At 55.4% G+C, this 25486-nt stretch overlaps 1 protein-coding gene across 4 annotated transcripts; it reads right to left on the reverse strand.

Annotated features, from left to right (window-relative positions):
- Window positions 1–1042: 1042 nt before the first annotated feature.
- Window positions 1043–24686, reverse strand: SMPD4 (sphingomyelin phosphodiesterase 4). Of its 4 annotated transcripts, XM_047697482.1 has the most exons (20): window positions 24532–24686; window positions 21711–21794; window positions 19735–19821; window positions 18971–19113; window positions 18755–18830; window positions 18080–18188; window positions 17920–17972; window positions 17288–17439; window positions 15172–15304; window positions 12789–12860; window positions 9459–9545; window positions 6565–6710; window positions 5732–5822; window positions 4956–5056; window positions 4371–4534; window positions 3749–3954; window positions 3196–3429; window positions 2827–2958; window positions 2567–2695; window positions 1043–2473 (listed from the first exon to the last, which is right to left on the reverse strand). In XM_047697482.1, exons 1-20 carry the CDS (start codon window positions 24604–24606, stop codon window positions 2144–2146), a joined length of 2604 nt encoding a protein of 867 aa, XP_047553438.1. In that variant the 5' UTR covers window positions 24607–24686; the 3' UTR covers window positions 1043–2143. The 4 variants fall into 4 exon arrangements, with proteins under 4 accessions (XP_047553438.1, XP_047553439.1, XP_047553440.1 ...); XM_047697483.1 differs by lacking the exon at window positions 9459–9545; XM_047697484.1 differs by lacking the exons at window positions 19735–19821; window positions 21711–21794; window positions 24532–24686 and having other exon boundaries at window positions 18967–19107.
- Between the last annotated feature and the right edge of the window lie 800 nt (window positions 24687–25486).

Below are 25486 nucleotides of genomic sequence, written 5' to 3' on the forward strand. Positions count from 1 at the left end.
TCCCTGACCTGGAACAGCAGCCACCCAGCCATGGGCTCTGCTCCTGCTGTGGGAACCACAGAGCACTGTGGGCCGTGCTGACCTCACGCTGCCTGCTCCCTGGGTACCCTCTCCTAGGCCCTGACCACAGGAACCAGGCCCTCCTTGACCTTCATTATGGCTGCTGGACTGCACCACGAAGTCCTGGGCCAACGGGAGCTCTGCCCTGTCCCTTCTGGGTGCCCAGCACTGTGCAGGGTGCACACACCAGGCAGCTGTTTTGGAGTTCACGGATACATGGGTGGAGTGTTCCATTTTTGCTTTTAGGGTGCTGGAGAATGTTTTCAGGTGGAAACAAGGCACAAGAGAAACGTGGACGAGGGAAGCCATGGAAAAGTGGAGGGTGACGGGGACACCCCGTCCCTGGTGGCAGGATGGATGTCATGGGAAACAGGGAAGGCCTTGTGATCAGACGGTGCCACTGACATTGGACCCCAGACCATCATCTTTATGTGCTCACATCCCTTAACAGGTCTGGGGACAAAAGCCACTCCTCTGTTACCACTGAACTTGTAGAAATGATGACCTCTCATTTCCACCAATCTGACAAAAGCAACTATCCCATCCAGGGACAAGGGGACATGGGACACTTGCGCCTGGCTAAGCACCCCAAACGAGGCTGGTGGGGGCATACACAATCCTCTGAGCTTCCGGAAGCCACAGAAAATTTGACTCACATTCCAGGATTGCTTTTCGTATCCAGGCCAACTCTGATATGCTGAATGGAAGACAAAATTCTCCCAGCTTTGACCCAGCTCGGGCCTGTGCTGGCTGAGGGCAACTCCAGGGAGTTGGCACGTTTGCCGGCAGGGAAGCCTGCCATTTGCCATCATGGCCACCTCACTGCTCCCATCTGCCTTGGTCTGTTGCTGCTGTAAACAAACCCACTGGCTGTCCCCCTGGGTAGGGACTGCGGGGCTTCCCAGGTCGCTGACATACCCAAACCAACTGAAGGAACCATAAGGGCAACTGTGCTGGGACCTGAGCCCCAGCACCAGAAGACTCAGGAGCCCAAAGAGGTTTTATTCAGATCCATGGTCAGTTGCAAACTTGGTCTGATTTTTGGTCACAGGACCCAGAATGCCATTATTCTGAATTTACATCAAAATATAAAACTTGATATTTAAATAAAAACAGAAACAGAGGCTTGGTTTAAAATCACTGTTGAGATGTTTTCTCTGGTGTGTCACCCGTATGATGAACAAAAGTGCCTGAGTCCCTGGGGGGATGACTGCTGACCGTGAATGTGTAATTGAACATTTAAAAGTCATAAAAAAGTTAGGGCCTTTGCACCTGATTTTACTGAAGATACAAATAATGCCTGTGACCATCTTTGGTTGCAGACCAGACGCTGCCCGACTCCCATGGCCCTGCCGCATCCTCTCTGCCCCTGGGACATGAGCGCCCGTCCCGGCTGGGCCACCACCAAGTGACATGCTTAATGGCATGGGGGCGAAGAGGGAGGCAGAGGTGAAGCTCCGTCCCACTAAGCATCTGTTCTCCTGGAGGGTCTTTTCTCCTACCAAGTGGAATCGTATGGCCCAGCCTTGGAACTGCCGGGAAGGTGTGAAGAATAACCCTCACTTTGCCAAATGCGATGGGAGAACCTTGCTTTACAGTCAGGAACCAGAACCACCCTCTAACTTTCTCAGGAGCCTCCAGGGTTTGGGATTCTTCTCTGGAATCAGAGGCTGAGCTCCCGTCCTGCTGTCACCAGGGAAAGGAGACTCGCACCACCCTGCCAACCTGACAGATGGCGAGGCCCCATCTGGGGAGCACTGCATCCCAAGCTTCACACAGCTCAACCCAGGATGGTCAGAGCAGAGGAAGGCCGCGAGTGCCGTGTCACGGCAGGGCCCGGGGCTGAGGGGAGCAGGGAGGACGGAGCAGCCGGGTCCGGGGCCGTCCTGTGAGACTAATAGACCAGTGGATGCCACGCTCGTCCTCGCCTGGCCTGGCCCACATCCTCCTTGTTTTAGCTTCTCTCACGCACGGCTCCGTGGCTGCGGGAAAACGCCCTGTTGCTCGGAGGTGACCTCCAGGCTCAAGCGAGGGGTTACGTGTCCCTCCTGCCGGCCTAGCCAGGGTCGTGTGTGGCCTGAGGTCAGAGTTGGTGCAGTTTGCTTCGCTCCGTGAGCAGCGTCATGGCCACAGCGTAGAGGAGGTAGCCCAGCACGAGGAGCAGGGCACAGGTCAGGGGCCCAACGCAGAACAGGGAGGCCACGAAGAAAGCTAGAAGCAGCGACAGCAGCGTCCGGTAGCTGCCCAGGAAGCGCAGGCTGAGCCTCGGACCCCGGGCCCGGCTGGCTGCAGAGCCCCGCGCCACAGGGCTCAGCAGGCGCCTTCCCGCCGGCCCGGGCTCCGTGAGGTGGTAGCGGCAAAAGCTGCCGAGGAAGTCGGCGCGGGCGCACAGGGCTGCCATCCGGCCTGCAAACTGCGGACGGGCGGAGACGTGGGGAGTTGGCGCGGGCAGGGCCGCGCACCCAGCCGGCCTCTCCCCGGGGGCGGCCCTGCCCCCCGCACTCACCCTCTGGTTGATGGCGGATGACAGCCGGAAGAGCATGCGGACCAGGCTGGCGATCTCGTAGCTCCGGATGGGCTGCAGCTCCAAGTCCCCCTGGTACTCGATGTCGAACCTCCGCAGCCCATTGATGATCTAGAAGCAGGACGAGAAGTGAGCCCAAGGGGAGACCCGGGCTGAGTGGGCAGGCCCGCAGACGCACTCACGGGGCACATGACAGAGGCAACAAGGGGATGGGGAGGAGCCATCCGGGACATGGCCCTTACCTGGTAGCGGCCCAGGGGCGTAAGGATGAGCCCATCCTCTCCCACGATGCAGTCTGGGAGCTGCTTCTTCCCGTTCTCATCTTGCGTCGTCCCCAGGGCGAGCGTGAGCTGGGCGAGCTGGGCCTCGCTGAGCTGTCGGGGCAGCGGGGGTGAGGGGGTGAGGAGCACTCTGAGGGGGCTGTGCCACATCCTGCTTTCACTTCCCAGGTGGAGGAAGCAGACAGGGCTACACCCCTGGGCCTCGAACAGCGAGTACAAGGGGACGAAGACTTGACATCGACAGTATAGGCTATGCCTCCCGCGGGCTCCCCCAGGGGGTAGGGGCACAGGAGCAGACACCAGGCAGGGGATGGCCCCCAGAGCTCGTACTCGGAACATCTGGCACAGGTACTCCAGGGCCTTCTCTAGGTACTCGTCCGTCTTGCGGACGCTGTCTTGCCCCATCTCGTCCAGGTCGTTGGCTGGGTAGCAGCCGTTCGTATCTGTGGAGTAGAAGCCCAGCCACGACAAGAAGGGGCGGCCGGGTGTGCTCTCCCCACACTGGTCAGAGATGGACTTGGCGGTCTGCTTGGCCTGCGTGATGAGCTGAGCCAGGCGCAGGACCTGCGGGGCACGGGGCGGGGGGGCGGGGGAGGGCAGGTCAGCCAGCCCAGGTGGCCCCCAAGAGGCTGGCAGGCAGCCCTGGGGGAGCCCCCACCAGGCCAGGAGGGGGCGAGGAGTTTTCAAGACCAAGACATGCACATTCTAAATGTGAAAGCTTTCCAACAAATGTTGTCTTTATTATCAGAAAAAAATTAGACCTCAATGGAAGAAAAGGGCAAGAGGAGAGCAGCATCCAGGCAACACCCAACCTTCTGCCTGCCCCATCCCCCGCTCCCACAGCTTCTGGACAGCTGGGGGGCCCAGGGGAGCCCCAACTCACCAGCGTCCGGACCTCGGGCCCAAACATCGGGGTGTACTTGCAGTCCTGGCCCTCCAGGCTGTAGACGTGGCTCTTCACCTTGAAGGAGGTGTCGGTGACGGCCGGTGGCCACGAGGACAGGAAGCTACCCGTAAAGGGGGGCGCTGTGAAGAGTCGGTGCTGGCGGTGTGGGATGACGAGCTCAGGCTCCAGGAACAACTGCTCCCCTGGAAAGCACGATGCCAGTCCGGTTGCAGCTTCCATGGCGCCTAGGGAGGTTCCTGAGGGACGGGGGCCCACCTCCTGAGGCCCCTGCAGCCTGACAGTCTCCATGGGAAGGCTGATGTTCACGAAGGAAAGCCAGAGAAGCTAATGCCTGACAGAGCCATCTGAGACGTGACAGGACCCCAGAATGCTTTGACACCCTGAACTCTGCCTCCACTCCCTCCAGCGGCCCCCGAGCTCCCACCTAGCATGCTGGGCCTCAGGGCAGCCACAGTGCTGCCCAACTCCGACCTGTATCCCGTCATCGTGCACCCAGAGCCCCCACGCCACCGAGGCTGAGCTGCTCTACGCTGGCGAGGGCCATACAGTCTCTGTGGTTCTCTTTCTGAGGGCTGCTTCCTGCCGGCTAAGGGCTTACCTTTTTGGATCATCTCAGCCAGGTTGGGCTGGGCAAAGACTTTGGCCACTCGGAACACCATGAGTGCGTTCTTGGGGCTGACCAGGTCGGTGCGGAGCGCACGGCTCAGGAAGCCCACGAAGAGCTTGGTGTACATAAGCAGGTTCTCCTGCACAAAGGGCGCCCTGGGGAACGAGGTGGTTCATCAGGGGCTACACCGCCCTCATCAGCGGTGCATCAGCGGCTACACCACTACTGAACCCCCCAACCCGGGCTCTTCCCAGGCTTCTCGACTCTCCCCAGGAGCATCCAGCCTCCAGGTGGGTGAGGGCCAAGGGAGGTGGGGGAGAATCAGGCCTCCTGTGGACACAGTCCCACAAGGGGTGAGGCCCTTCCTCAGAAGACAAGGGTTCTGTGGCAGGGCACAGAGGGTGGAGGGGTCAAGTGGCGGCATGGGGTGCGAACACACATGTGAGTGGAGAGCAGCAAGGGGACAGCATGGAGAAGGGCCACCAGCTGTTTCCGTGGGAGAGCAATCCCAGGGCCCAGTCAAAGAGGGGGTGGCCTGTCCCCCCAGCACTGGGAGCACGGCGGGCCGGGGCTCACCATCTCTCTGACACAGCCCGGGGCTGGCAGTCGCTGCTCGGAGCCGGCTTCTCGGGTGCGTACCTCCAGGGCTGCAGGTAGCTCAGCCACATCTCCAGGACCTGGCAACACACTCATGTGCTGAGGGCCTCGTGGCTGGCAATCTGGTAGGCTGTGGGTCTGGGGCTTTGGGCCAAATCCTCAGGTGGCCTGGAGCCCAGTCCCGGGGAGGCAGCGTGGGTGAGCAGGAGGGAGTCTAACCGTGGGGCTTCGGTTCCTGGTGAGAGGAGGGTGGGGCGGCCACCAGGTTCTGGCCTCTTCCCACCTACCTACCACCCTCAGAGGGCCCAGGAGGGAGCTCTGCACACCCTCCCGTGAGCTTTATTTTTTAATTCTTATTTTGTTAGAACAATTTTTTAATGTGCACATAGCTGACACACAACACTACGTTAGAGCCAGCCTGTGATGCTGAGAGCCCTCCTGCCAGCCTTCCGGAGGCACAGAACATGGAATGCTTCCCCGGCCAAGTGGGTCAGGTGCAGCTCAGTGAGGCTGGGAACACACCCACCACGGACACCTGGGGTCAGAGCCAGGGAGGACAGAGCTTTTCTGTACCCGAGGGTTGGTTTTGGGAATTCAAACAACCAGAATGTGACACCCCCCCCTCGCCCGTAAGGCCTCCTCACCAGGCCTTGGCAGTAACAGCTGACTCCCTCCTGCATCCACCCCACAGGGACCTCCGCTACCAGGCACACACAGGGCAAGGGCAAAGGTGGAGAGATGAGGCTGACACTCACGGCTCTGAATGATGCATCCAGGGGCCAGTGGCCGAAGCAGTGCTGCAGGAAGAGGTAGAGCTTCTGTTGCACAAACCTTGGGACAGCAGCCCTGCAGGGGAGAGAAGCGGGGAGGGGACCCTCATAGGTGAGTCCAGTGGCTCTGGTTTGCAAGGGCCAGCCCTGCCAAGGGTGAGCAGTGGGCACCCCCTGGAGGTAAGGCCTCCAGTTTCTGTCCCCATTTTTCAGAAGAAACCAAAGTTCAGAGAGGTTAGGTAATGTCCCAAGGACACACAGCATACACGTGGCTGACCTACTGAGGCTCCCGTGACCCCCTCTGCTTCGCTCACCACATACAAGTCACCTGCTCTGCTGGCCCCAGTCAGCCTAGGAATCGGGCCACCATCCCTGGCTTTCTGATGGAGGGAGAGGAGCAGAGAAGATGATGAAGGGGATGGCGCAGCACAGAGCTCAGTCTCCAGTGACCAAAGAGCCACTTGGAAGCGAAGAGGCTCCCAGCCCACTGGCTTTCCTGGGCATTCCGAGGAACACGGTCACTGTTGAGCTCCCACTCTGCCCACCGCCAGGGAGGAGGGGACAAGACCGGGCAGCAACAAGACAGGGCCTTTCTCTGGGCAGTCTGGCTCTTTCGACCAAAGACATTAGGCCCCAAAGGAGAGGCCCGAATGGGGGTGGGGAGTAAACCCCAAGGTGCTTTCCCACCTGGCCCACCCTGCAGATGCCTTGCAGGCGATCCCTCAGGCTCCAGGGACAGGTCACAGTGGGCAACGTGTGTTAAGGGATGAGGCAGTGGTAGCCGGGGTGCGGGAGCCGCGCGCACGGCCCATACCCACCGTTTGAACTCCTCCAGGGGGCTGGTGGCGTGGGAGTGGGTGGACGGAGAGACCTGCTCGGGCTTCAGGCTGTTGGAGAAGGCGTGCAGGTGTTTGAGCAGCAGGCGCACCACCAGCACGTGCTCCTCGGTGGGCGTGAATGACTCCTAACATTGAGGGGGGTATGGTGTCAGCAGTCAGGCCAGAACTGTTCCTTCCACCATGGGACACATGGGCCACCCCCCGGGCCCTCCCTGTGCCTTACTGGCTGGCCCTGAGGCCCACTGAGAGCACCATAGCCTGCACAGGGCACCCACAGGCCCAGGTGACATAGCCCGTGGCTCAGTAAGCCTGCATGGGGAGTGGAAACACACCTTCAAGGGCTTCGCTGTGGGCTTCGAACCCCTTACTGTACCCTCCGTGGCTGACTTGGGTCACTGCTGCCCGCCCCCGTCCTCAGGGATCCCCTCCTGGCCAGCCAGAGGAGGAACAGCAGGGGGAGAGCAGGCTGACATCCCCCCCATCAGATCTAGAGGGGTCTCCCGCCGGCCTCCTGGGTGTGTGCAGATGGCTCCCTGGGGCCCCTGGCTTCCTATTTCAAGCAGAAACGCTACCCAGTTCCTTCTGCTGCTGCAACCCCCACCCTTTCATCCACTCCCTGTCCTGGACCCGCCAGCTGGGGGCTAGGCCAGGGCAGCCCTTCTATTGCTGACGGATCTGTGGTCAGCATGACCCCCAAGATAAGAGCACTCTTGATCTTGTGGGCTGAGGCTCCAATTCCCAAGTTCACGTAGGCTCTTTAAGACTCAGGCCTGAGGGACGCCTGGGTGGCTCAGTTGGTTAAGCAGCTGCCTTCAGCTCAGGTCATGATCCCGGTGTCCTGGGATCGAGTCCCACATCGGGCTCCTTGCTCTGCAGGGAGCCTGCTTCTCCCTCTGCCTGCTATTCTGTCTGCCTGTGCTCGCTCTCTCTCCCTCTCTCTCTCTCTGATAAATAAATAAAATCTTAAAAAAAAAAATTAAAAAAAAAAAAAATAAATAAATAAAAAGACTCAGGCCTGAGAAGACAGGCTGCCTGTTGGCTGCTCCGTGATGGAGAACAGGGTGGTCTTCCGACTGGTAGAGGACAGCACCAGTGGGCCCCGCCACCTGCCGGCTCCCAACTCTGGGGCGCCCAGACAGGCATGCTCCTCTGCCTGCACTCAGCACCCCCAGGCCCCTGGGGCCTCCACAGACTGGATGGACGAGCTTTCGGAAGCCTAGTCCCAATCCTGAGCAATGCTGCGGCTGGCAGAGGCCATGCCTCCTGGCATAGCCCGGGCACCCAGCCACCGCCGCTGCTCACGGAACTGTCCTCTCAGCTCTCCCCGCCACGGATCTGCCTGCACGAGCCCAGGCAACGCAGCCCACAGCTCAGTCCGCCCGCACAGGGAGCTACGGGGCTTCGGGAGGAGACCTGCTGCTACTTCTCTGTATGTTTACATCTTTGTGTGATGAATTTGCATCTCTTGAAGAAAAAAGCGTAAGATACTTTCCTAATGATGAAAGTAGGAAGGCACTGATGCCAGGCTGGAGCCCCCTCCCCAGGAGTCCCCACCTTTCTCATTCCTGGTCCCTTGCCAACCCTGCCACTGTCTCCGTAACAGAGAACAGAGCATCTGCGTTGAACCAGAACTGCGTCCCCTCCTCCTCTGCACAGGCCCTTACCACAGCACTGGAAGCCCCTTGGGCTATCTTCCTGCTGGGGGAAGCCAAACCTTTCTTCCGACCTCCCCTCCCCTGGTCAAGAGCCAACTCCCCATAGGAACCTTGCTACAGCTGTATGTGGCCTCCTCCAGCTGCATGTTCTTCAGGGACACTGTCCCAAAGCCTGTGGCATTTCTCAGTGGGCCCAGCCCTTAGCTAAGCAGCCCCTCCTGCTATGGACATTTCTCCAGGGATCCTGCTGTTAGCCAAGTGAGACCTTCCCTGACATAGGCCTGAGCGCTACCCGCTTCGGTGCTTGGCCCACCTCTGCCGGCCCTCCTGGGCCATGTTCTTCCTTCCACCCAGCAGCTGCTTCTGGGCGGGGACTCTGTGTGTGCTCACCACCCCATCCCAGGAAACCTGACTTTTCATCTTGTACTCAAGTATCAGGTTAAGTATTATGGCATGCTCCCACCGAGGGGAACTGGACAGACCCCTGGCCTTGAGCATGGATCTAGACGCCTGTTTTCTGCCCAGAATTCCTGGCCTTCATCTCATGAATCAGTGAGCTACCAGCCTCCATCAGCCCAGAAACAGCCTGCAGGTCTGAATTCCACCTACCAACCTCAAATTTGCCCACACTGGTCATCTCTGCCTAAAGCAGACCCATCTCCAGGAGGCTCTTGTCCACTCTGCCCACCTCTGGCAGTGCACACAAGTCCACAAGAGGCCAGAGCCCAGCGTGCTTAGGGATCAACAGCCTCTCCAGGCTCCTTGTCCTCCCCGCACCTTGGCTCACAAAGGCTTGGGGTTGGCCGAACCATGCCACTCTGAGCCCTGGGGCCTCCCTGTGCTCAGTCAGTTCCTGAGCGCCAGGCCCACACTGTGGGTGAGGAGGGCCGCTGCAAAGGCCACAGTTTCCACTCCCTCCAACCAGGGCCAGAGAAGCCAACAACTCCCAAGAACTTGCAAACTCCGGTTGGCTTCGGGCTTGGGTGGGCAGATCTGGCAGCTCCACCCCCCAAAACCTGCACTAGTTTGCCAAGTGGAGGGCGAACGCAGGCTAGAGAGGACACTCGCCACGATCCCCAACACACACGGGCTGGCTCGGTTTGGAACTGGTCTGAGTCACCCCTGCCGGCCCCTCGCTTTACCACTGCACTGTCATGCACTCCATGGCTCACACCACAGGGCAGGGGTGAAACGCAACAATAGGAGAGCAGCCAGTACTTGGTAGGCGTGAAGGGCCTGGAGGCTGGGTTGGGCAGGGCTGTGGAGGGCGCTGGAGACACTGAGTCGGTAGTGCAGAACCTCCAGCTGAGAGACAACAAAGCAGAGAAGCCGAGAAGAGGCAGGGAGGGCGGAGGGCAGGGGAGGGGACAGGAGGGGAGAGGTCGGGGAGGGGACAGTAGGGAGAGAAAGACAAAAGTGAGCCCAGAAGTTTAAGGAGAGAAAACAAAAAACAAAAACAAAACAAAAGCACATCAGTGACAATCCACACCATTAGAGCCCCGCAGCCTCAGGCAGTGGGACACCACCCTCTCAGCAGCCCAAAGGGTCCTGCCCAGTGGGCAGCCCAGAGCCAGGCCTGAGGGCTGCTCCTCCACCTGCCAGGCATAGACAGACCTGACGCTTAAGGACACTTGGGCAGTCTCCTCCAAGTCACCGGGCCCGAAAGTCCTTCTAGCTCCCTGAGGTCAGCCTGACCTTCCTGCCAGAGGGGCCTACCCTCCCTGACCCCTGACTCCCATGGCTGCGGCGTGTGCACTCTGCACCCCGCCAGGATCCTGGGAGGCTTGCTGGGACACACCACCAACCACCAAAGCCCTGAGGCTCCAAAAAGAAACTTTTGAGGAGCCCGTTCCTAATGGAGACCCCTCTGCTCAGGGAAGAAAAATGTCATTTATTGGACTTCCCTGGGTTGTCCCAGAGAAAAATTTACCAAATTGACACATGATGTGGTCAGTTCCTAGGAGTCAAAGATCTAATCTGTGGCCCCTCCTGAATGGTTGTCTCTGTTGGGGATGATTACCAGTGTGGCACAGAAGCAAGCAAAGCTCAGCCCACCAGGCCTGACACCCTCTGCACCCCACATCCCGGAAATCATTAAAGGTGGCACAAACACTCATGGGTTCAAATTCTGGGAGACCCATCTCTCCCACCTTACCAGGACTCCCCAACTCTGGACTCACAGAGCCCTTCACCAGCCCCAACGGGCCCTAAGAAGCTGGCCATGGCCACACACACCCAGAGGCAGCTGGAACCCGAGGCTTGGACAGCCTGGGACATGGGGGATGACAGCTGAATTGGCATAGCTGTCCGCCCCCACCCCCGTAATGACAAGGCCTGCTAAAGCAGTCCCCTTCAGCCAAGCAGAGTTCAGAGCCGGCCTTGGCATACATCCTGCCCGGTGAGGGCCACGCCTCCTACTGAGAACCATGCTACACATAGGAGAGGCCAGAATGTGGGTGCCAGGCCTTGAGGAGAAAGGCGCAGCCAGAGACACGCAGAGCAAGGGCAGGAAGGAGCACAGCAAGGAGTGGGCTGCGCTTCAAGGCCTTCCTCTGGGCCAGACCCTGGGCTCAGCCGCAGCTCGGTAGGAATCAGAGACCACATGGTTCCCCTGCTGGGGACCTGCCCAGCCTAAGGAACACCGGGCAGGCCCCGCAGTGGCCTGTAGAAGTGTGTGGACTTCAGCAACCATCTGCTTCTCCAGAAGCCCTGCTCAGTAAGCTGGGGTGGGGCAGAGGCCCAGGCTCTATAGAGCGGGCATCCACTCTGGACCCAGGCCGCCTGTCACCTGGGAGGAGGTGGGCCGGGCGCGCCACGGGACCTCTCGGAGCTGCACTTCTTGCATCTCCAACGCCAGGAAACGGGGACCTCAAGGCTAGGACGCCACATGGCACAGCGCAGGCCTGGGGAGACGATAAGGAGCCTCGGATGAAGGAGAGGTCCACAGTTGTCTTTCTCCACTTCCCGGGTTTACTTAGGTTTTGTGTTCAGCCTCAAAAGGAGGCAAAGAACCCCAAACAAACAATAAAAAAACCACAAACCCTCTCCGGGTACCTGGTGGGGGTTTCCTGGTTGTTCCCCCACTATCAGCCATTCTGGGCCGCTCTCGCCTGCCCTGTGGTCTGGCCAAGAGGAAGCAAACGTGGGGAAGAAGGGGAAGGCCCTCCTGCCCCAGCAGGTACGGCCCACCACTCCTCCCAAGTAAGACAGCTTAGAGAACCTTTGTGACTGGCAGATCTGCTAAAAATCACAGTGAGTGTGCTTGCGCTAGCTCGGAAGACAGAATGAGCAGCCCGGAAGGCAAGCAGCAAAGCAGCCTCTGCCTCTGCAAGACCAAGCCACATGCACAGGGGCTGAGTAAGGCCCTTGGGACCCGAGGGGGAAGCCCCCACCCTCCCAACTGCCGTGCACCAGCCAGGAACATGCAAGTCCACTCTGGAAGCTGGGAATGGCAGCGCAGGTCCTCAGGGACACGAGAGGCCCAAGAGGGAGTCCTGGCTTTGCCGCCGCTCCACGTGGTGCCAAGGACAGAGATCTGAGGTACTCTGCACTTTAAGAGAGCAGCAGTTGGGGGCTGCTCCCCAAACCGGTACTCAGCGGAGGGCAGGGAAGCAGAGCTGGTTGCCGAGACTCTGCAGCAGGAAAACAATTCCAGCTCCGTGCTGGATTCGCAGAGGAAAGATCACAGGCCACCCGTATGAATTTCAGGCCCAGACTCTCAATTCTTAAGGAATCTCTCAAGCATTCACACAGAATGGTTTTTTTTGTCTGGCACTGACAAAAGTGACGTCTAAGAGGCAGCCCAGCAGCGCACAGAAGCCGTGGACTGCACACCTGATTACAGGCCAGTGCTGCCCCCAGCAGGGCCCGGTTTGTGTGTTTCAGGCTTTTTCGTGCAGTGTGACCCTCGGTGCCCCTCCCCGCCTCTTATTACGGACAGAGCTGTTCTACCCTGACAAGTCCAGGGGGCAGCTGGCCCTGGGCATAGTGACCCAGGGAAGGTTTTGGGGAGACAGCTGCCTCCACGCCTCTGCGAATGAGCATGCTGCCCTGGGAGGGAAGGGAAGGAAAGGAGGAGACAGGCCAGGCCTCATGCAGGAAGGCGTCAGATCCCACCCACTGTACAGAGGGCTGCCTGCCGCTGCTCTGGAGGAGGGAGGGGGCAGTGTGGGGACCAAGGGGAGCAAAGTCTGCCAGGGGCCACCTCGGCAGGAAAGCAGGAGGCACTGTGACGGCAGAGCGGACGGAGCCAGTTGTGACTCCCAGAGGCACTCGCTGACTCTCCCACCCCCAGAGCACGAGCACCACAACCTCATCCATTCCGGCTGCCAGGGAGGGGGCTCTGGAAGGAGCATGAGGAGGACCCCAGAGATTACAGGCCTCCAGCCCTCATGGTGGGAGCCCACCACAGAACCAAACCCGCTAACTGCCCAGCACTGGAGTAAGGGATGGTGGCTGAAAACTAGCTGAGATTATGGACAAGGAGCAGCAGGTGGACCAGGCACACCAGGGCCAGAGCAGACAGGACGAAAAAGCACAGCAACGTACCTTGGCGTGAGGGGACTGCATCTTTTGGTACATCTCCAAGGAATAATGATGAAGCCACATTTCAACAAAAACCTGCAAGAGAGCATTGGGTGGTTAAATGATTTTCATCTAGGATGTTGTGACCATTCAAAGGGTAGTTTTTTTCAACAAACAGTGCTGGGAAAACTGGTCATCTGCATCCAAAAGAATGAAGTTGGACCCTTACCTTCCACCAGAAACAATAAATAATTCAAAATGGATCAGAAACCTACATGTAAAATCTAAATCTATAAGAACTCTCAGAAGAAAGCGTGGGGAGAAGGTTTTACGACATTGGCTTTGGCAACCATTTCTTAGCTAGGGCTCTAAAAGCACAGGCAACAGAAGAAAACAGGGAGATCGGATTTCATGAAAATTAAAAAAATTTTTGCGCACAGAAGACACCATCCAGAGTGAAAAAGACCACCCACAGGATAGGGGAAAGTATTTACAAATTGTGAATGTGAGGAGGAATTGATATCCAGAATGTACAGACAACTCCTACAACCCAACTACAAGTAAAGAAAGCCACTCAATTAAAAAATGGGCAACGGACGTGAACAGACATTTCACCAGTCGACATACAAATGGCCAATAAAGACACGAAAAGATGCTCAACATCACCAACCACAAGGAAGTACAAATCAAAAGCACCGGCAGATACCACCTCACATCCACTGGGGGCGGGGCCTCTAATCAAAACCAGAACATCATGAGCGTGGGCATGGCCACCCAACGCTTGGTGGGAACATTGCGCTGCTGGTGGGAACGTACAACATAGCAGCCGGTGAGCATTAAGCAGAATTACCATGCAATCCAGCAGTTCTGCTTCAGGGTATAGACCCAAAAGAGTTGAAATCAAAATATCTAAGAGATTTCTGTACACCCGTGTTCACAACAGAACTATTTACAATGGCTAAAACGTTCAAGCAATCCCAGTGCCCACCCAGAGATGAACGGAAACAGAGAAAGTGGTAGATCCCTATGACACAGCATTACCGAGCCTTAAAAAGAAATTTGGCAACGTGCTACCACATGGATAAACCTTGATGGCACTCTGCTGCGTGAAACAAGGCAGCCATAAAAAGCTTAAGTATTGTATGGTTCTGTTTCCATGAGATTCTAGGGTAATCAAAATCACAGATGCAGAAAGCAGAGTGGAGGGGGCCAGGGGCTGGGAAGAGGCGGTATGGGAAACTTCTGTTTAATGGGCACAGTTTCAGTTTTACAACATGAGAAAGTTCTGGAGATTACTTCCACAACAATATGAACATGTGTAATGCTTCTGAACAGCATACTTAGAAATAGTTAAAACGGCAAATTTTATGTTGTGTATTTCACTGCAATTCAAAGGAATTTTTTCTTCAATTAAAAAAAGAAAGAGCATTCGTGTTCTGGTCCAGGAAACAAGCAACTTCAAACAAACAAACTTCAGCATTTCTGCCCCATAAGCCCGGGTCCTGGCCATCAGCCCTCCTCACGGGCTGGCAAACCCCAGAGTCCACATTAGCTGGGACCCATCTGAAGCACCAAAACCCCTCTGCGACCAGGGACGATGAGTCCAGCCGTCTGATCTCCTAGTGCTGTCTCAACAATGACATGGAGGCCACTGAAAGTGCAGCAGCCCACATACCAGGAATTATGTACAAGGCAGGAAGGACAGAATCCCATCTTATCCACCTGTCAGGCTGCCAGTAAGTGATGCTCCTGGCTACCAACTCTGCTGCAGAGTTGAGCATCAGAACCAGCTGAACCTCTCCAAGGTATATTTGGAAGAGACAGCCTGGCCCGGGAGGTGGGCAGCACTGCACCCTGGGAGGGAGCCAGCCCAAGCCTGCGTGAGAGGCAGGAGCCTGCTCGGGGGCAAACAAGGGGCCCTACCGCCTCCCATGTGGATCCCCCAACCCGGAAGGGATAGGGGCTGCCGGCCAACCAAGGTGAGAGGCTCTGCAAGCCTTCTCCAGCCAGTGTTATAAAAACACTACTGGAGCAGGGGCTTCATATCCAAATGAGGGTGATCACAGGAAACCTCTCCAGCAACGTGAGAGCAGGTCGGAGACGTGCGGTGTGGGGCCAGCCTTCATGCGGATCCACTAGAAACGAAGCAGCACTCACACCACCATGAGAAAGACAAAACTCCAAGGCCAGTGAATCCTGGGATGGAAAGCACTACCAGTGACATTCAGATTAGAGGGGTGGGCACATTTCCTCTAGTCTGATTTCTACATGTCATAGCAGGAAAACACCAACAATTCAGAGGTACTCTCAGGCTGAGGATGGTGTTTAGGCCTCTGCCCCCTGGGACAGAAGGTGGCCAGGCAGTTTATCTGGAAACAGAAGACATAAAGAGCCTCCTTATTCTCACCTGGAGTAGTGTCTCGGACCTCCAGATCTCATGGGAGGCGGGGTCTGCATTCACAGACGTCTGATGAGAGACATGTCGTTTCAGGAGGCTGGTGTGGTGGAGGCCGTAGGAAGCGAAGGGCATGGCTGGCGTCCTGAGGAACACACAGAAACAGGCCTTCGTTAGGGGCTCCTGCCGGCACAACCAGTGGCAATCTGAATGTGAACATCGGTGGCAATGGAAGCCACTACCACCTGCTGAATCATAGGACGGCCCCCAAATCCATATGGACATATACAATCAATGAGCGGGAAAAGACTTCCCTACCGCAGAGCGTGCCCTGATCAATGTAAAGGGATGAAAGCAGACAATCGCCCTTAGGCAACCAGCCTATTAATAACTGATTTGGCCGGCAATAATCAAGGGACACTAACACTGCTGATAATCACACAGGCTCAGCGTTATCTTCCCAACAAATCCCTCTTGCTAATTAACTTGGCACAAAGTACCCACTTAATTTTACAGGAGGAAAACCTGGCCAACACGCCCCTGGCCCAGTGATCAAGACAACGTCACCAGCACACAGACTCCACGGCTGCCAGGCCTACTCGCTAGGGAACACCAGAGAACTCAAGATGAGGGCATTCTGCACACCCCAGTCCAGCTGGCCAGCAGACCCTAGAAAGATAGCCAGGGCAGCCCAAGTGGGGTCTGAGGATGAGATAGTGGCCTGGCAGCAATGCTGATCTCCTGATTTGGATAAACGCGCAGTGGCCGTGTACGAGAATGCACTCGCTTTTAGGAAATATATTCCGAAATGTTAAAAAAAATAGCAGGCACCATGTCTGTAACCTACTCAAATGACCCAGAAAAAACACATAGAGATGGAGAGTAAAACAACTCAGAAATGTAGGCGAAGGACCTTATGGAAGTTTTTTGTTATTCATGGCAAGTCTTGGGTCAGAAATTCTAGATTAGAATAAGCCAACAAAACCGGGCCTGGGGGGCACCTGGGTGGCTCAGTGGGTTAAAGCCTCTGCCTTCGGCTCGGGTCATGATCCCAGGGTCCTGGGATCGAGCCCTGTATCGGGCTCTCTGCTCAGTGGGGAGCCTGCTTCCTCCTCTCTCTCTCTGCCTGCCTCTCTGCCTGCTTGTGATCTGTCTGTCAAATAAATAAATAAAAATCTTAAAAAAAAAAAAACAAAAAAAAAAACAAAAAAAAAACAAAAACAAAACAAAAAAAAAAACGGGCCCGGAAGCCTGCCTCTGAGAGGGTGTGAACCTGGCCACCCTGGGTCCTTCTTAGCCGCAGCATTACCAATGCCTGGGCAGCCTCTCCCCCTTCCACACCCCCATGTCCCCCTTTCAATCCCCTTTCCTCAGGGGCATTCCTGTGCTGGCAGGAAAGAACCAACCTCCCCAGGAAAAAGGTCCACCAGCAAGGCTGAGAAGGGTAAAGAGCATAGGGGGCAGCTCCTGGGTCACTAGTGTCACCCGGGGAGAGGCGGCCAATTGGTTCCTGGCTAAAGGCTGCCCATGGCTTCAGTTCCCCCTCGGGCTGAGGCTGGCTGTGCATGCCCTTCCTGCACATGGTTTAGCCACAGCCCAGCCTGCTTGGATGGGCACAAAAGGCTCTTTACCCCAGGGTCTCTGGCTCAGGCCAAGACCTGGTCTGACAGATTCCTCCTATTCTTATTCCTCCACACGTCAGCTCTGTGGTGACCTGCCTACAGGGCCTTTCTCTCCAGCACCACCCACTCAGTGCCACTGATCAGCTCTGGCAACATTGCTTCGAACCCCCTGCCACCAATTCCCTGTGGGGCTTGGATGCCACATGTAGGGAGGGCTGCTAGGGGGAGAACACAGCCCACTCTGAAACCAAAGCCAGGCCTTGTCCATAGGGCCACAGGACCTGCTCACTGAAAACCCAGGCATGGACGTCGTCCTCACCCTGCCCTCCTCCGGTCTGTACCAGGGCTGTTGGGGTTGGGGCACCCTGAAGAAAGAGTGGCACTACTGTCCCTGTGAGTAGTGCCCGCTGCCCAGGCCATTCCCCTGCGGAAGGGCCAGACTTTACAGGCTGGCCGCAGGAATGGGGCACCCCAGGCCAAGAGCCAGGGCAGCCAGAGAGCCTTACCTGGGAGCTGGTGAGGGGCTGGGTCCCCCAGGACTGGAGGAGAGTGGGGGGAGCACACTGCCTTCTGTGGGCAGGAACCATGACAGGTACCGGTCCACGAGGATGAAATAGGCACAGTCTGAAGTTCTTATGTGGAGAGCCCCAGGGAGCGGCTGGAAAAGCAAATCTGAGTTGGTGCGTGGCTCTGGGTGCCACCCCTGGCTGCGGACCTCAGCAGCCTCAGAGCTCAAGTCACTGCACATGAGCTCTAGACATAGGCTACATCCCAGGGGCTGGACCAAAGCACCCTGGGCAGTACCGGGAGATGAGTTCCTCCCCCCCGCCAGGGAAGCATGCAAGCTTCCTGGGCACCTCTGCTCTGCCCCATGCCCAGCAAGCACTTCCTGTAGGAAGCCCTCCCAACCACCAATTGGGGTGCGCAGGTCACCCTATGTTGCCTGTCAAGTGTGCCCACCGGCCTGTCATCCTAAGTGAGGATGGTCTGAAGAACAAAGGCTGGAGGAGGATGCAGAGGAGGAGCCAGAGAAATGAGGTGAGAAGGGAGAAGAAATGGAAGGTAAAGAAAGTCCTAGCCACAGCCCCCACCCCCGGGGGCTTTGGGAAAAAGCTGCTCAGGGGCACCCCTCTTGTACCTTTTGAGTGATGAGGCTCAAAGCAAAGAAGAACATGTAGTACTCGAACGGATCTGATGGCAGCGTCAGGAGGCAAACAGGCAGGGTTATCGGGCCACCCCCAGCACTGTGTCCCAGACCCCCTTGGGCTCCCCAGTCCTGGGAAGCTGACAAAGGATACTGAGGGCCAAGTTCAGGCCAAGGCCCCCTGTCGGGGGGAACTGGACCTTGTTGTGGTACAGAGGGCTGTCAGGGAGCACGCGCTCCTGGATGGACGCCTTCACGGGGCCCTACGGAGACAGGGCGTTGGGCTTGTGGGCAGGCTCCACAGGGCACCCCCACATGGTGCAGCCTCTGGGAAAGGCTGCCGCGGGGGCGACCAGCACACGGACCCTGCCTGGGGGAGCAGTGCTGTCCTCCCGGTAGCGCTGGAGTAAGAGGGCCTCCACTCAGAATTGCTCACGCTATCCTCAGGAAGACCCTCAAACAGCAAGGGCAGCAGCTGGGTGAGTTTCTGAGCCTCTTCAAAGGCTTCATGTTCCCCCTCTTCTTTGCTTTCCATACCCACCAAGAAAGTCACCCTCCCCTCAATTTGCCCCCGAAGGACTGCAAACTCAGAAAAACAGAGCAACTGGTCACACAGCCCTACCTGCCACTCAGCCAGGGACAAACCAGGTCGCATTGTGCCTTCTCCTTGAGCAAAGTCGGGAATGATGCCTCCCAGACCCTGAGCAGACACCATGGTCTTCTCCTGCCCACAGCCGCAGCCCCCCAAGCCCTGCCCCACCCGCACCACTGCAGCCGCTGTGCAGGGTGCTCTGTCCTGAGCATGAAGCTCATCCCACGGTTTACTTACAGGCAGGTAGGAGACAGGAAAGTCAAACTTATAATCTTCGGCCTGAAGCTTATAAACCAACTTCATCATTGGGCCACTGACCATGAAATTAAACCAACAGAAAAAGGGCAATGAGCTGTAAACCACCTTTCTTCTTACTTTGAGAAATATAGTGTTTTAAGAACAGGATCACCATGAGGAAACATCCAGCCCCTCTCAGGTGACAAACCTACCTACCCGGGGTCTAGAAATTCCATTACAATGCTGTATTCCACAGGACTCATGCGTCCCTGCAAACAGCGGAGGTTCCAGCCGAGAAGGACACCGTCCAGGCTGCCAAAAATGCTCTCCACCAGCCATGGGAAGATGGCGTGCAGCTCCTAAAACGGTGTGTAGGGGAGGCTTTGGATAGGCTTGCTGAGGCCCAGTGCCCACTGCTGGGTTGTGTGCCATGCAGGCCTCCTACCCAGTCCAGCCCTACACCCCAAGCTGTCCACCTTCTTCACTGAGTGTGTACACACGAAGTGGAAATTTCCAGGGTGAGAATCCTTGACCAGGCTGGCTTCCTGGGCTTACACTTACTACTTGGTAATTCTGGGTAGGACTTAAATAAAATACACATTTTCAGGGTGAAAACCAGGGTTTCTCAATCTTTTGGGCTGGATACTTCTTTGCTGAGGTGGAGTGTCCTGTGCAATTTGGGAAACGTACCAGCATCACTGGCCTCTGCCCACTCGATTCCAGTAACACCCTCCCCTGTGTGACAACCAAAAATATCTCTAGACGTCGTCAAATGTCCCGTGCAGGACAGAAGCACCTGTGGATTAGAACCCTTGGTGTACATGCTGACATGTTTAAATGTGTCCATAAAGGTGACAGTCACAATACTGGGTCATGCCTCTGTGCAGAGCAGTGCTCAGAGTTGGGAATCAGGGGCCATAAGAATGTTTTTTCAAAGAGTATATGAGACATGACCCAAAGAGATGCTAGCAGAACTGTACCTTTGCTGGAAAATCCTCAATGACTTTAACCAAGTCTTGGCACCGCTGTGCAAAGGGCTTATTTACAGAGTCAGCTTTCAGGCTAGCCTAGAAGACAGAATAAACCAAACAGATCATAAGCACATTCAGCTGGCAGCTTTTCTGCCAACTGGCTTGAATCAAAACAGAAACCTGAGTGAAAGGCAGGAGTCAGACACACCATGGGCATGGCTCCCCAACATCTTGTGCGTCAGGTCATGCGTGTGTCAGTGGCCTAAAGGATGCAACTGGGAGAGGTAGGGGTCCTTTGCTCTCCAGACAGCCAACTCTCAGGCTTCTTCCCTGCATCCTCTGTCAGACACCCCCAGTTACAGCAGGGTACTACACAATTTCATGAGAGAAGTGACTTCCACCCAATCCAGAGCAGGGTCTCAGTTCTAGGGTCAGCCCCACAGCCAGAAGAGGACCCTTATTGTGTAGGGCACCGCTCACAGACCACAGAGTACTCCCTGAGTGTACACACACACAAACTGGAAATTTCCCTGTGATGACACAACTGTGATCATCAGTAAGGATGCCCGACAAAACAAGGGAGAGAGCAGAAGCCCTTTTAACCAAGCAATCGGTGTTCAGTAGATAACGGGCCAAATGAATTCATTACCTTAAGAAACAAGGCAGTTGGGCGCCTGGGTGGCTCAGTGGGTTAAGCCGCTGCCTTCGGCTCAGGTCATGATCTCAGGGTCCTGGGATCGAGTCCCGCATCGGGCTCTCTGCTCAGCAGGGAGCCTGCTTCCCTCTCTCTCTCTGCCTGCCTGCCTCTCCATCTACTTGTGATCTCTCTCTGTCAAATAAATAAATAAAAAATCTAAAAAAAAAAAAAAAAAAAAAAAAAAAAGAAAATCTATTTAAGAAACAAGGCAGGCTAGAAACGACAGACCGTTTCAACCAAATGTTGACACTAATCGTGAAGGCACTGGACAGACCAGTAAATATTTAAGACAAGAAGGAAGGAAATCTATCCAAGATCATGGGGTGTGGATGAAGATCAGGAAAAAAATGCCAGAATTTGAACCAAAACGGCTATGCCCAAGGAAATCGAAGGCCTTAGCCATCTCCAAATGAGGATGGTGCCGCAGTCAAAGATAAAGATCTGGGATGTTGTACCACGCGCTGTGGGAACACTCCCCGCATGCCTGGCCTCTACCCACTGGATGCCAGGAGCACTGCAAGTGTTGACTCCAGAAGGGGCACTACGGAAGCATGTCCTTCTGAATGAATGTTTATAGAAATTATCTTCCAGGAACTGAAATAAGGAATCCTCACCATGGCTATCTGCCTCAAACATAACTTCCCAGCATCATGTTTAATGCTGAGAGTGTAGTCACGCCATTTTCTAAGGATAACAGCTGGGATTATTAGAATACCCTGTGAAGCATGTAAAGATTTACAAGATGCAAAAATTCTTTTTTTTTTTTAAATTTTAAGGATTTTATTTATTTATTTGACAGAGAGAGATCACAAGCAGGCAGAGCGGCAGGCAGAGAGAGAGGAGGAAGCAGGCTCCCTGCTGAGCAGAGAGCCCGATGTGGGGCTCGATCCCAGGACCCTGAGATCATGACCTGAGCCGAAGGCAGCGGCTTAACCCACTGAGCCACCCAGGCGCCCCTACAAGATGCAAAAATTCTGATGTATATCCTTTCACATGAGCCTTCCCAGGCCCCAGGAAGTCATGAAAACTGCATTTGAATCAACTTATCTTGGAGGTGAGAAACTCATCTTGTAGGTGAGAAAACCAGGGCTCAGAGGTAGAGTAAACCTAATGTCCTGCCCAGTAAGGGGCAGAGTCAAGTCTAAGGATTCTAACCCCCAGGCCAGCTACCTTGGCATCCCCTCAAAGAACTACCAGCAGACAGTTCAGGTCAGGGGAAAGAACTCGAAAGTCCCTGGGTTATAGACCTATCATCAGGCTGACGTTCCCAGAGGCAGGTGGTACTTACCAGCAGAAAGCTGGGCTGCTGCAGGTGAGGGAACGCCATTGCAACCTCCCGGGACCCGCAGACAACGGCCGTCTTAGGAAACCACTGTGAAAAAACAAAGGTGACATCTCAACGTCCGCCACACAACAGAATGTTACATTGCCTCACAAGGCTCAAGAGAGTATTTGTAGAACTCAACACACTCCGCACTGCCAAATGCCAGGTTTTATAGAAACGCCAGTCTAGGGGTGCCTGGGTGGCTCAGTGGGTTAAAGCCTCTGCCTTCGGCTCGGGTCATGATCCTAGGGTCCTGGGATCGGGCCCCGCATCGGGCTCTCTGCTCAGTGGGGAGCCTGCTTCCCCCCACCCTCTGCCTGCCTCTCTGCCTACTTGTGATCTCTGTCAAAGAAAAAAAAAAAAATACCAGTCCAGGGGCACCTGGGTGGCTCAGTTGATTAAGCATCTACCTTTGGCTTGGGGCGTGATCCCCGGGTGCTAGGATGGAGCCCCGTCTTAGGTTCCCTGCTCAGCGGGGACTCCGCTTCTCTCTCTCCCTCTGTGCCCAAACTTACTCTCTTTCTCTTTCAAATAAATAAATAAAAATCTTAAACAAAAAAAAGAAATGCCAGTTTGACACATTCCATAATGGCCACCTTTAGAGCCAAGCCTGCAATGGCAAATCCTTGGTGACGCTTGTACAGCACTTGCTAGGGGCCACACCTGCTTCTAGGATACCGCCATATATTTCCTCATTTAATCCTCTGGGGTTGGCAGAATTTTAAAGACAGCCCTCCAGGATTCCTATCCTTGGGTATTCAGTCAAACGCTCATGTAGGGGTTACGAAGGAATCTGACAGATGAGACTGAAGTCTCAAGGGGGTGGACCACAAGATACAGAGCAGTGCCAGCTGCTGGCCAGTAAGGAAACGGGGACCTTAGTTGTGCAACCCGAGGGAACTAGATTCTGCAAGCAACTTGAATAAGCTCGGAAAAAGATTATTTCTGAGGGCTTCTAGGTAAGAACAAAGCCAACAACACCTCCATTTCAATCTTGTGATATCCTAAGCAGAGAACCCAGTGGAGCCTGTGTAGACTTCTGGACTATATAATTGTGAGATAATAAGCGGATGCAGTTTCAAGCTGCTAAGTTTGCTAAGGAAGAATAGAAAACATATATCCTCACAACAACCCTGCAAGGTCAATAGGGATAAAAAAAGAAGTGGAAGCAAAGAGGAGGTAAATCACATGCCCTCACTTAGCTGGTAAATGGCAGAACCAAGACTGAAATACATGGACCTCTTAACACATGTTCCACAAAGACAAGTACGTCACTGTGCTCTACGAGAATGAATGGAATGAATGGAAGGGATCAGCAAGCGTAGCCGAGGGAGTTTTTGAGCAAGCCATCAGAAAATCAGGAGCAACTCTCTAGATTCCTATCTCTCTGCCCACCCAGTTCAGAAACTGAAACTATCCAGACGTGGAATGAATAGAAACAGAGACCGCTGAGTCCCACTGATGATGGTCTTCCTGGCACAGCTCTGCCCACAGCATGAGTAAGTGTGCTGAGGTGGCAAATGGAAGTGCATGTGGATGAGGAAAGACCAAGTGCAGGGAAGCTGTGAGGCAGTGGAGGAACCGAGAGATGTGCATCTCTGTCTCTTGGCAATAGAAACAACCTCCTCGGTTTTTTCAATTCTTTTTTTTTTTTTTAAAGATTTTATTTATTTATTTGACAGAGAGAGATCACAAGTAGATGGAGAGGCAGGCAGAGAGAGAGAGAGGGAAGCAGGATCTCTGCCGAGCAGATAACCCGATGCGGGACTCGATCCCAGGACGCTGAGATCATGACCTGAGCCGAAGGCAGCGGCCTAACCCACTGAGCCACCCAGGCGCCCAGTTTTTTCAATTCTTCATGACACTGGCTATCAGATTCAGTTTTAAGGAAGACCTAAAATGCCTCAGTCCTGAACCAAGAGAATAGCGCGATAAAGATGACCAAAGTAAAATAATCAAAGCAGCATAAAATCCTGGCCTGTTTGCAAAGGGCAGAGCTTTAGAAATGATGAGGTGGAAGCCTACACTGGCATCAGCTCAAGGACTGAGGGCCAGAGGCGCCAAACCAAGGAGTCTTTCCGGGAGAGGGCAGTGTCTCTTAATGCCCTGTTCTCTAACCCTGCCACAGCCAGGCTCCTCCATCACACTCTTCTCCGCTATGTACAAAGTGTTCCTTTCATCCGCCACTTCACGGCCACTTTATTCAGTGGCTGCTTTGGATCTTGTTTTGAGGTTTCTTCTCGGAGTGGCAACAACGATCAAGCCAAGCAAATCACACTACTGCCACGGTCTCCCTCTGGCTGCTGAGAAGCAGAAGATGCTCCCTTTTGCCGCTCACAACTGCCCTGTGAAGTGAGCCTCGAGATCTCCATATTACAGATGAAGAAACTGAGGCTCAGGAAGCTCGACCCACACCGGGAAGAAGAGTCGGGTGAGAATCCACACTCGGCTCTGCCTCCCACACAGCTTGTTGAGCCCAAGGCTCAACTTTAACTCGAATCTCTCCCTCCGCCAACTCCGTTCAACGAACGTTAACCGAGCACCCACCAGGATGGGGTGTGCGAGGCGCACGAGAAAGTGGCATGAGGGCGCAGCCCTGGAAGATGGCCGTGAGGGCGCAGCCCGGCCCTTGGGTTTCCAGCCGGCCGGCAGGCCAGGCTCGGGGCACAGACGCCAACGTCCGGTCTGAGGCCTACGGCTCGTGTAGGAACAGAGATGGCTTCGGCGGAGATTCGGGGTATCGCCGGGACATGAGACCGTCCCGCACGCGGCTCCCACCACTCACCTGTGGGACCCATAAAGTCCCGTGCCTAAGGGACGGAGACCGCCATTCGGCTACCCGGCGCCGAAATGTCGTCATCAAGCTGCGCCTGGCATCACGCCTCCCCTACCCTGGCGGGAAACGCACCTCCAACTCTGCGGGCAGTTATCGCAAAAGGCGCTTGCGCAAAATGAAGGCCGGCAGGGTTTGGGGGGGGTTACATCTCCGAAGGCGCGTGCGCAGCGGCGGCAGCAGTGTTCCTTAACCCTGAGTTCTCCGAATGTGGGAGCTGTAAGGAGCGCGCGTGCGCGCAAAGAGAAGCTGTTTATTAGGGTCCTGGAGGCGCGCCCCCTAATGGGGAACCGGCGCAGAATAATTACACACCGCAATGATTGACTTTCCGACAGGCATTTATTGAGCGCCTACTATATTCCAAGCACTGCGCTGGGTGCTGCTGCCCAAGTGAGAATGACCAATGAAGACTGACCCTGAACGCCCAGAAATGTGTCTCTGCGGCCCGCCTCAGTATCCCCCATGCCTAACACATCTCCCTATTGTGGGACCACTGAGTGCAGCCGTCAGGAAAGTATTATTTTTTTTTTTAAGATTTCACTTATTTTTTATTTGACAGACAGAGCAGAGAGGCAGGCAGAGAGAGAGAGAAGGAAGCAGGCTCCCTGCTGAGCAGAGAGCCCGATGCGGGGCTCAACCCCAGGACCCCGGGATCATGAGCTGAGCTGAAGGCAGAGGCTTTCACCCACTGAGCCACCCAGGCGCCCCAGGAAAGTATTCTTGAGACTATGTTGCAATTTAGTAAGTTCATTCAAGTAGCACAGGGACAGGACTTGTAGGCAGAAACTACTTTTGCTGTATGAAGCTGGTGGTTATATGCTAAGTGTTCCAGGTGTAGGAGCCGTGCAGGGAGTAATAGGTCATAAATGTCTTCTTGGAATTTCTAGTCCTAAGGCTGCTTTCGTCA

Source organism: Lutra lutra, chromosome 12, assembly GCF_902655055.1.
Source record: "Lutra lutra chromosome 12, mLutLut1.2, whole genome shotgun sequence".
NCBI lineage: Eukaryota > Metazoa > Chordata > Mammalia > Carnivora > Mustelidae > Lutra > Lutra lutra.